Raw genomic sequence first — 12,132 nt, 5'->3', positions numbered from 1 at the left:
CAAGGAGGAGGATTGAGGGGGAGAGGGAACATAGCTGGGTCAGAAAGTAGGAGAAGTCAGACAGGAATGATGGGTGTGGTTTGGGAGGGCGGTAGACGACAGCCATGACTGACTGCGTGTGACCAGAGAGTTTTAAAGCCAGGTGTTCAAATGATGGAGCAGATGAGATGGAGATGAGGTTGGTCTTGATGTCTTGACGGTGGATAACGGCAATTCCACCACCTCGGCCCTCCGAGCGTGGTTTATTGACGTAGGAATATCCATTGGGTGTGGTGAGGTTGAGTGTGTAGTAGTCCAGAGGTTGTTGCCAGGTTTCGGTGAGACAGAGAAAGTCCAGTTTGTTATCCAGGATGTATTCGTTCAGGATGAGGCATTTATTGTTGAGGGACCGGGTGTTGAACAGGGTGAGCTTGATGTTGTTTTGAACAGCAGGGATGAATTCAGGTGATTTAGCCAGGGTTCGTAGGCAAGAGGTGCGATCGTGTGGGTTGCTGTGACCAGGTGCGCTGGGACGAAGAGTGAGAGTGCGCTGAGCCGACCAGAGGACGGGGATGGAGTGACCTGATTGCAAATAAACAAACTTGCGACCGGAGCCACGGTGAATGTACCTGGGTCGTCGGAGGAGTCCATTTGATTTGATGGCAGAGATGCATGATGGGGTGGAGCGGGTATTGAGCAGAAGAAGCCTTGCGGCGGAGTACTTCAGAGCCATGCCAGGCAGGAGCGAAGGGACGAGTACGAGGCCAAGGTCGAGGAGGCAAAGCGGCAAACGCAGCGGCAAACGCAGCGGCAAACGACTGCAGCCGCTAATCAAGACCACAGCGGCAAACAAGGCCACAAGGCCACCAAGACCACAAGGCCACCGGCAAACAAGGCCACGGCCACAAACAACGGGAGCGGGCCTTTCGATTCCGTATTCCGTACCATCAAAAGCAGATTCCGTTATCCAGCCGGAGAACACGCGGCACGTGCGGGTGTGAAAAGGCAGGACAGGTGTGAGATGTCAGGTCAGAAAAGTAGAAGCAGACCCTGTACATCCATCCAGTCGGAGAAGCGGCGAATATGCAACGCCAGCGTCCTCTCGCAACCGAACCCGGAAGTCAAGGCCACCTTCTCCATTCAGCATGTCTCCGAGGTAGCAAAATGTTTTCACACCTTCCAGCTTCATGCCATCTCCAAGATCCAACTCAACATTTCCTCCATCTGCAGCTCCCTCTGTGCACACCCTACACTTGAATGTAGCTGCCACACTGGTTAATGACCCTCTCAAACCACTACATTTTTGATGAACCCACTCAGCGCACATTGTACATTGAATGGAGTTCACTCCAACACCCTTCCTGCACACAGCACACGGCCACTTCCCAGTTCTTTCCACCTCACCACATGCTTTACCACTTGCCATCACCTTCGTTTTTCCGATATTTATCGAAAGGTACATTCGATAGTACATAATTAATAGACATACATAATTAATAGACAGGATGCCACTGACAAACAGTACATAATTAATCGATATATTTAAAACTCACATGGCTGTAGAAGATAATATAGTGGAGTTTCTTCTTCTTCAAACAATAACAACTACTGGCTGCCAGAACGTAAGACCAATCATGTTGAAATGTCAAACACGTGTTCTGCTTTCTGACCACTACATTACTTTGATGTTTCACATCGATCAATGAAGCAGTTCAAGAGAGATATATTTTAAAAAGATTTTTGTTGAATCCAATATAGCTGCCAATCCATGTGACGTATGACTTATTCAACGGCAGCATGGTATACGCAAGGCATGGGGAACATATGTGTGAAGTTTCCGTTAGATCTGTTCAGCCGTTCTGGAGGAGTGGCCTTTTAAAGTTTTAATCTTCAAAAGAATCCTAGCCGCCAAACCACGTGACCCTATGACGTCATGGTCACGGAACCTTTTGTTCGTCATGGGTATGCGATCATGCATGTAATGTTTTACCTCATTACATATACTAGAAGCATATCTGTTTAGAAGTTTCGGAGAAAAATGGTTTTTAGTGGTTTCTAAGGCTTTTGTGTTCAAACAAATATGGCGGCCGAACCACGTGACCAATGATGTCATTATTGGTTTTCTCTCCACCAATTTATCCCTAGATAATGCTCAAGAAATTTCATCTCGATTGGATGAAGTTTTATACTTGTCGAATTATGACATCAGAATGGAGCCACCTATGACATCATCATTAACATATATTATTCCCCATGGAGTTCTTTACAATGAGGCATGTCTCCATTTTTTCTAAGCAGCGCTTTCGGAGATATAGAGGTGCAATTTTTTTTGGTTTTTCCAAGATGGCACCCATACCACGTGACCTATGACGTCATACTTATCATTTAAAAAAAATTCTACAGGTGGAGGTGCACCTATGGTGAAAGTTTCCTGTCAATCGGACCAACCGTTGCAGAGAAAAGCATACTTATTCTGTGCGGACAAACAGAGACAAATAGACAAACTGCCTCAAATGCAATACCCTTTCATCTGGTGAGGGTAACAAACAACTAAATAACCTAGGAAGCACATGCCATTACTGAACCTTCCACACTAAAATTAATAAGATGTTTCTGTCGTTACCAAAAAGGGTGCAATTGATTTTTTTTGCTATAAAATAACTTAAATTTTTTAAACTGCTGAACATTGTACATACATCATTCACCAAGACCAGATCAATCAAATTAAATACTGGCCGACCTAGTTAAATAGTAGAGGAGTGTGCCAAGAGTGTGGCCTTTTTCGGCTAGTGCAGTGTCCAGCTTGGCATCTTCATACACCACGTGCAGAGCAAGAAGTATCGTCGGCAAGCAGGTGTAGAGGGGTGTGGTCGAGATTGGGGGCAAAGGACGTCGAAAGCAAGGGACTTCAGTCTAAGAAAGACAAGTAAATGGGAAATGAGGGCAGCTTCCAAAGTTGTCCATCTTTACTCTCACCTCCTCTTGCTCATAGCACGGCCAACGAACGAACACGAACGAAGCGCGGTCATAGAAGAACGGCCATTCCCACATCGTAACAGCGGAATATGTAACGCTTTCTGCTCTCCTATGATGCTACCACCGACTTCACAAAAACCCATCACAATTTCAAGAAAAAATAGTCTGAAATAGCAAACCTGCGTGACCTGCATGACGTGACCAAACCTGCGTGACGTGATAAAAGCACTGCTTGAAAGAAAAGGTAATTGTAAAGGGTTATAAAGGGTGGTGGTGGTGGGATGATGAAACATGGTGGTGGGATGATGAAGTTGGAAAGAGGATTGACGAGAAGAGGAAGAAGTTCAAGGAGTGGCAGAAGGCGAAGGGTACGGGAGCATAAACAGCAGAGCATGAAAGTTACAAGGCAGCCAGGAAGGCTGCAAAGAAAGAGGTAGCAAAGGCGCAGGAGGCATGTAGGAAAATGTTCGGAGAACGCTTGGATTCGGAAGAGGGTCAGTATTCAGGATTGCAAAGCAGATAGCGAAAGAGAGGTGTGATGTGATGGGGGTGAGTTGCTTGAAGGATGAAGTGGGACAAATCGTTGTCGACCCAAATGGAATTAAAGGAAGATGGAAAAGATATATGGAAATGCTGTTGAATACAGAGAATGAATGGGATGGCAACAGAGAGAGTAACCAAGTTTTAGGACCGGCAGAGAAGATAACTGAGAAGGAAGTTGAGGAAGCGATAAAAGCAATGAAGGGTAGAAAAGCAGGAGGGCCGACGGGAGTTGTGGGAGATATGTTGAAGGCAGCAGGAAGTTGGGGGTGTGAAGAGAATGACAGAGATCTGTAATCTGGTGGTGAAAGAAGGCCGCATTCCAGTGGATTGGGAACTGAGTACCCTCGTCCTAGTTAAATACAAGGGGAAAGGTGACCCTCTGGAGTGTGGCTCGTACCGAGCGATAAAGTTATTGGAGCATGGAATGAAGGTATTGGAAAGGGTGTTGGAGAGGAGGATAAGGAAGAAAGTGAAGATCGACGAAATGCAGTTTGGATTTATGCCAGGAAGAGGAACGACAGACGCGCTTTTCATTGTGAGGCAGTTGCAGGAGAAGTACATGGAGAAGAGGAAGAAGTTGTTTCTTGGGTTTGTTGATCTGGAGAAAGCATTCGATAGGGTTCCACGCAAAGTATTGACATGGGCATTGAGGAAGTTAGGAGTGGAGGAATGGTTGATCAGAGTAGTGATGGCAATGTACAAAAGAGTGCGCACAGCTGTAAGGACAAAGGACGGGAACAGTGGTGAGTTGGAGGTGAAGGTGGGAGTGCATCAGGGGTCGGTACTAAGTCCACTACTATTTGTAGCTGTGATGGAGGTGCTGGCTCAGATCGTAAAGGAGGGTTTACCGTTGGAGTTGTTGTATGCAGATGATCTGGTGTTGATTGCGGAAAGTATGGATGGACTGAAGGAAAAGATGAACAAGTGGAAGGAATGTATGGAGACAAAAGGTCTGAAGGTGAATATCGGAAAGACGAAGGTGATGGCAAGTGGTAAAGCATGTGGTGAGGTGGAAAGAAGTGGGAAGTGGCCCTGTGCTGTGTGTAGGAAGGGTGTCGGAGTGAACTCCATTCAATGTACAATGTGCGCTGAGTGGGTTCATCAAAAATGTAGTGGTCTGAGAGGGTCATTAACCAGTGTGGCAGCTACATTCAAATGTAAGGTGTGCACAGAGGGAGCTGCAGATGGAGGAAATGTTGAGTTGGATCTTGGAGACGGCGTGAAGCTGGAAGGTGTGAAAACATTTTACTACCTCGGAGACATGCTGAATGGAGAAGGTGGATCAGACTCGGCAACGGTTGCTGGAGTGAGATGTGCATGGAAGAAGTTTCGGGAACTGAGTGGCGTGCTGATGATGAGGGGAGTGTCGTTGAAGCGGCAGGGAAAGGTGTATGCTGCATGTGTGAGAAGTGCTATGATTTATGGGAGCGAGACATGGGTAATGAACGTAGAGCAGCAACGAAGGTTGGAAAGGGTGGAAATGCGAATGGTTTGACGGATGTGCGGAGTATCGTTGAGAGAGAGGAAGACAAATGATTAATTGTGAAAGATGATGGGAATAGAGCCTGTGATTGATGCTGTGAAGAGGAACAGGTTGAGATGGTTTGGTCATGTGTTGAGGAAGGATGAAAGTGACTGGTTGAGAAGAGTGATGGAAATGAATGTAGAAGGAAGTAGAGGACGGGGAAGACCGAGAAAGACTTGGCTAAAGATGGTGGAAGAAGAAATGCGGGTAAGGGGGTTAACAAGGAGAGATGCACAAAAATAGGGCAAAATGGAGAAGATTGTCATGGGGACCGCAAGGCTAACCCCCGCTCTCATAGGGAAAATGGCCTTTAAAATGCATGTTGTATAAAGGGTAAATCTACAGGGTTTGTAAAATGGCGCCCTAGTTTAGAAATTGTGGGTGGAGTCAGGCAAACAATGGGTGGAACTCACACGCACATATGGATGGATGCACGCACAACTCCTTATATCGTGTAGGAAATCCTCAATTCGAAAATCTTTGAATAAATGTGAGGTAACATAACAATTTAGACTTCCATAACAATAATAAGCTGGATAAAGATAATGAACACGTACTCACCGCCAGCTGACACTGTTGTTCTGAGCGGGTGTCCGGTGAAACGCCAGGCTCTTTGGCATCTTCCAAGCCAAGGAAGCTACCCATACGGTTGCTGGAGAAACTTTGATGGTAGCTGCTGGACAAGAGAGACTCCCAATCCTGCGTAAAATGCACAAGACCATTAAAAGTGATGGAAACAATGTTCTTCCGTCAGCTGAGGGTACAGAGTACCGAATAGCATAGAACGCCCTGGCTATGCTCACCTCATCTGAGCCACTCTCAGAAGGCCGGGGTTTTTTGGGGGCAAACACGGGTGAAGTACTTCTGTCTGCATCATCCTGCGATCATCAACAAAAGAGTCTTTTCAGATAAATAAACAAGTAAATACAATTCGATAATCATCTTATTTATAACATTTTTTCAAGTTTTACCAAAAATGTTTACCAAGAGAGCGGCAGACATTGTTGAATTGTTGAATGGAGGCATAATACCTTTTGGCAAGCATCACTCAAACTGATTCTTTCCTTCGATAAGAGTGGACATTAGGAAAAAAAAGAAAAAAAGGGCAAATTTGATGATGAGAAGTGGTTTTGTAAACCTTATGGAAAAAAAACAAAAAAAACAAACAAACAAATGAAAAATCGGTCAGAGACCGAGGAATTGCCGGAATTTACTTTTTTATCGGCCATTTAGGACAAATATGGCGGCCGAACCACATGACCGATGACGTCATCGTTAACATATTTTATTCCCCGTGGAGAGTTCTTTACAATGAGCCATGTCTCAATTTTTTCTATTCAGCACTTTCAGAGATATGGAGGTGCAAAGTTTTTCTGTTTTTCCAAGATGGCGGCCGAACCACGTGCCCGATGACGTCATCATTAACAAATTTTATTCCCCATGGAGAGTTCTTTACAATGAGCCATGTCTCAATTTTTTCTGTTCAGCACTTTTGGAGATATAGAGGTGCAAATTTTTTTCGGTTTTTCCAAGAGGGCGGCCTAACCACGTGACCGATGGCGTCATCAATTGGGCACAGTCTATTCCCGGGCAAGACCAATATGTGTGCAAAGTTTGGCGATTCTACGTGCAACGGTGTAGACGTAGTGCTGCAAACAGACAGACAGACAAACAAACGAACAGATCAACATACTTGCCGGAAAAAAAACACCCAGGAGCATGTGCGCTATTCCACCAACTCCGCAAATTCCACAAATTTCATCCCTGTCTGTTTGTTTGGCTATGAGCAGGATATCTCAACAAAAAGTTGTGGAAGATTTCGGACAAAATTTGGTGGACAAGTTGGGTGTGTGGCAAGGACGAATTGACTAGATGTTGGTGAAGATCGGATCCGGATATGGATACTATAATTGAATTATTTATTTTAAAGTGATTCTTCACCATTGAGAGATGGGGCAAAAAAAACGATATGTGGCATGATATCTCAAAAGGTTGTGGATGGATTATGACAAAACTTGGTGGACGAGTTGGTTAGGTGACGAGAAAAAGCCGATAAGATGTTGGTTCAGGTCCGGAAGCAGATCCGGCCCATCAGTGGATAGAAAACGTAAACTGTTCAACCTGGCGGAAGTATGTTGTATACCGAGTGTCGTTCTAGTTACTTCGACATGCCATGGTGTGTCAAATCAAAACTTCACACACGAGCTAGAGATCAGTGGAAGTGTCGGCTGTGTGTAAAATGAAATTACGATTGCAAATGACAAATACCATACGAGCCCACGGGGTGTGTTCGGTGCTCCATCCAAGCAAGCCGAGTAGGCAGCCCACGAAGGTGGTCCACTCAGAAGGAGAGGCTGGACGGCCGAGAGCGTTACGGCTTACGTACCACCTGGCCTGTACGTTCAGTGCGACGTCGAGCGGCAGGACATGGCGAAGCGCCTGCAAGCATTTATTCACTGCAGACATTGAACAGGAGAGTTGGTAGGGATCTTATGTGATCTGTCTCATGATAGTGAAAATCAATGGGATGCCATATTGGCATTTCTATGGGTAAACAGAGCCAATGGTGCCTTATCCACTCTGTAGGCCAGGTTTTGGCAGGAACTTGGCACTAGGCAAGGTCATAAAAGTAAGTATAAAATTTACCTGTTTGGTGTTCCCATCTTGGCCCTTAGCTGATGATTATGTGAATACCAGTTCAAATATCATACACCATGCAACTACGTTCATTGTTCTATTGTCTACTATTGTACTTGTAATTAATGTGGAAGTACAATAATGTCTCCCAGTGTCCACGTCTACGTGCAATACATGTACAAGCTAGTTTTAAGAGCCTTTGACACAAAAAAGAATTAAAATCATGATTTTACATGCCATGTTTATTACAAAGTTCTTATAATATACATATTTAGTCCACATGCCATTTCCTTTCGTCATGTCTGAACCTATTTCCTGGTAATACGAGAAATTATCCTCGTCAGAGTAGAGGGCATGGCACTCAGTTACGGTCACACGAAAGTCACTCGAGGGAAAATAAAGAGTCACTGCTGCATCTTGCTTGTCCATACTAAAGTGGAATATGTGCCAGGCCATTGGGAGCTTAAGTCAGGTTTGATAATTATTTTATACATACTTCATAAAGGTGCATTACGGCACCATTAGGATAACTTGTAATAATGGCTGAGCTGGCGGGATGGCCTAGGCCCTAGAGGTACACACACTTACCTCTAAGCCATCGCCCCTGGATTCACATCTGGCCCAGGTATAAACTGTCATCCCGGTGTTTCACAGATACGTGATTCATCAATGTGCGTGCCGTCCCTCGGATGGACGTCAAGCGGGTGTCCCGTCTGCCTGCATTAGTTGGTGAACATTGAAGATCCCAAGATGTCCTTCATGAAGAGCAGTCGAGCAATCCCGAGCACCAAGGCCAATAAATTCCAAAATTCCTATCCTAACCTCACGCAGTTAGTGTGCAAGTGCAAAAGGGTCAACCACCAAGGGGGTCATTATGCCCCTCAGCTGGGTATGCAGAGTAGTGGTGGTAGTACTAAAAGTAGTAGTAGTAAGAATGGCTACCACCATGTGGCGTTTGTGGCCTAGGTTCACACATTATGTGCACACAACCAGACAAACAAACGAGCAGACACAAGTGCCATACCCTCTACTCTGACGAGGATAATTACTCGTATTACCAGGAAATGGGTTCAGACATGACGAAAGGAAATGGCATGTGGACTAAATATGTATATTATAAGAACTTTGTAATAAACATTTATTTTGCCAGATATATAATGTTAATCAAAGTGATCGTGTTGAAACAGCAACGGTTCCTGTGGCATACCTAATGGACAACTTGCCATTTCAGGGAGAGTCACGCGGAGCAGGATACCAGCAGACAACACCTGCAAAGAAAGAAGTAAAGCCATTGCAATGAGACGACAATAAAAAATAAATAAACGGAGCATTTAACAATGCCGAGCCTCATCGGATATTTGTCAAGGTGACTCATTTTACACAGGGTTCCGTGCTAAACTTGACCTGTGTGCAGGGCACGCACGCACAATGAGACGGAGAATTGCTTTGCAATACATGTGCCCCACTGGTCCCAATGAATGTTCTTCTTCAAAGCACTCAGCAATTGCTATAATTGCTACACAAGTAGCTTGTGTACAATTAGTTGCTTTGGTTTTGTGATGCATATGCCTTGTACTTCTTATTCTCTTTATAAGGAGGTGAGGTCCAAGTGTACCAATTTTCAGCCCTGCCTTGACCACAATATTCCTCCACTTCCCTGTCCTCAGCCAACTCTCTTCACTCTCCAACCACCCCCACCTAACTGATATCCCTCTTCGCACAATCCTCCCATCTCAACCACGGTCTATCTATTTTCCAACCACCTTGCCCCCTAAACCCATCCACTCTCTTTGTCATTCTCTCTTCTCCCATCTGCACCATGTCCAGCCCACTTTTCACCAATCTCCTCACCAAGATTACTCGCACACCAATCTTCTCCCTCGGCAAATCCACCCTCATTCCTTCTACACTATTCACTCAAGAAATCTTCCTGACGCAGTTGTTCTCACAGACCCACAGCCTCTGTTGTTGTCTCTCTATCAGTGTCACTCCCTCCAGACCATAAATATGGGCCAGCTTCAAGCAAGACACCACAACTTTCCTTTTCAAATTCCATGATATTTTTGGTCTGCCATAATTCGCTCCACCCTTCTCATCATTTGCGCACACCTGAATCCTCCTCCATTCACTAACTAACCCCTGCTCTAGTAGGGAAAATGGCCTTTAAAATGCATGTTGTTGTTTTGTTGAATCCTCCTCCACACATCTGCCTCCGACCTACATATTCCTGATCACTGTCCCCCCCCCCGTCCCCTCCCCCCCCCCCCGATACTCAAAGCTATTTCTTGTCTCATCTCCTTCCCCTCTAACTTGATATTCATTTATGTTCTCTGCTGCCTGGCACACATCACCTCATTCTTCTCCATACTCAACTTCAGCCGATGCTTCCTGAATGCCTCCTTACACTCCCTCAGTACCTCATGCATCTCCGGCTTACTCTCCGCCACACAACAGCTAGATTGTTTGCATTCAACATCTTCCCCATACTACCCCACATGTTCACCTTCCTGTTTACCAGCCCCATCACCATGATAAACACGAGTGGGCTGAGAGAGATTCTCTGCCTCAAACCAATGTTCACGCTGAACTACTCCGATATCCCAGGAGCAACCAAAACTCTGCCCTTCATTCCCTTGTACACCCCTTCCACCAACCTAACTTCTGCTTCTGGGCGCTCCTATCCATCTCAGTGTCGCCATCACCATCTCCATTGGGACAGTGTCATCGGCCTTCTCCAACTCCACAAATCCCAATGCCATTTCACCTTGCAGGTCCAACCCTCTTCTCCACCAGCTGTCCCAGCGTGAACATCATATCTGTCAACCCCCTTCGGTGGAGTGTTGCAGTGATGGTTGCTCAGGTGCCTCCCATTTCTCTTGACCATCTTTGAGATGTTTCTACACCTTGATTGGAGTCCCCCATGTCGTAAATTCAATTGATTGGACATGATTTGGAAAGGCACACACCTGTCTATATAAGGTCTCACAGCTGACAATGCATATCAGAGCAAAAACCAAGCCATGAGGTTGAAGGAACTGCCTGCAGAGCTCAGAGACAGGATTGTGTCGAGCCACAGATCTGGGGAAGCCAACAAAAAATTTCTGCTGCATTGAAGGTTCCCAAGAGCATAGTGGCCTCCATAATTCTTAAATGGAAGAAGTTTGGAACAACCAGGACTCTTCCTAGAGCTGGCCACCTGGCCAAACTGAGCAATCGGGGGAGAAGGGCCTTGGTAATCGAGGTGACCAAGAACCCGATGGTCATCCTGGCTGAGCTCCAGAGATCCTGTGTGGAGATGGGAGAAACTTCCAGAAGGACACACCATTTTCCTCTGTATTACCAAACATGCCACAACTCTCCATCCCTCCCATCCTTCCACTCTGACCGTCTGCTTGCTGATCTCTTCTGAGACCAGTTTTATTTTTTAAATGTATAATCCTAACCACCCCAATATTTTACCATATATATACAGAACTGGTTTTGGCGGCTGGTTTTGGTTTTGGCGGCGATTCCGAGTGGAGTCCAGAGCAGTTGGTTGTGAGTTGGATCCCGAGTCGAGTTGAGTAACGAGGGCCAAACGCCATTGCGCAGTTGAGACTGGACGTGTGCAGTCCAGAGCAGTTGAGTTAGTTGGATCGAGAGTTAGTGTGCACAGGAGTTGAGTGGAGTTGTCGAGCAGTACAGTCCCGGTGCGATCCTGACAGAGTTGAGTGATGAGCGCCGAATGCCATTGAGAGCGACGAGTTGGATCGACCTCATGTGAAGCCGCTGGCCTGCGTTGGGTACCTTGGAGCTTGGTGCACAGACCTCGTGGGCGGCGAGAGGATCGGAGCTTGAAGCGGGGCCTCGTGGGTACATCGGATACATACACACATACATATATATATATATATATATATATATATATATATATATATATACATACATACATATATATACATACATACATACATATATATATATATATATATATATATATATATATATATATATATATATATATATATATATATATATATATATATATATATACTCAATATAAGTAACTCAATTTGCTCGTTTCTCAAATTAAATTTCCCCATTAAAATGAATTGAAATGCTATTAATCCGTTCCAGCCCCCCAAAAACCACACCAATTTTTTTTGAAATATATATATATAAATATCTCGCGCTTTATATTTCACCTGTATGCAGCATATAAGTTGGCAGGATGGCCTGGACTGGAGGTACGCACACTTGACTCTAAACTGTCCAGCCTGGGTTTGAATCCCGACCCAGCTATAACCTGTCATGTCGGTGTTTCGCAGGCAGGGTGATTCATCAATGTGTGTACCGCTAAACTGGGCGCCCCGTTTGCGTCCCATTAGTTGTTGGATGTTAAGGATCTCACCGTGCCTTCCACAAAGAGAAGGCGAGCTATCGCCGGCACTCTGAACAAGTTGTGGCCTGGCATGCTCTTCTCCTCTGCCGTT

General features: G+C 45.3%; 1 protein-coding gene across 1 annotated transcript in view; it reads right to left on the bottom strand.

The window, feature by feature from the left end:
- Positions 1 to 2,703: 2,703 nt before the first annotated feature.
- The window catches only part of LOC137411877 (anaphase-promoting complex subunit 1-like), a 57,694-nt gene continuing 48,265 nt past the window's right edge, over positions 2,704 to 12,132 (bottom strand). Inside the window, exons 17-21 of the mRNA XM_078777453.1 lie at positions 8,868 to 8,928; positions 7,292 to 7,479; positions 5,827 to 5,901; positions 5,585 to 5,722; positions 2,704 to 2,892 (exon numbers count right to left, since the gene is read on the bottom strand). Of these exons, the coding sequence (XP_078633579.1) occupies positions 2,704 to 2,892; positions 5,585 to 5,722; positions 5,827 to 5,901; positions 7,292 to 7,479; positions 8,868 to 8,928 (651 nt within the window). The remainder of the gene's footprint in view (positions 2,893 to 5,584; positions 5,723 to 5,826; positions 5,902 to 7,291; positions 7,480 to 8,867; positions 8,929 to 12,132) is intronic.

This window comes from Myxine glutinosa, chromosome 5, assembly GCF_964187855.1.
Source record: "Myxine glutinosa chromosome 5, kmMyxGlut1.1, whole genome shotgun sequence".
In the NCBI taxonomy this organism is placed as follows: Eukaryota; Metazoa; Chordata; class Myxini; order Myxiniformes; family Myxinidae; genus Myxine; species Myxine glutinosa.
This window is presented reverse-complemented; position numbering and strand designations above follow the sequence as displayed.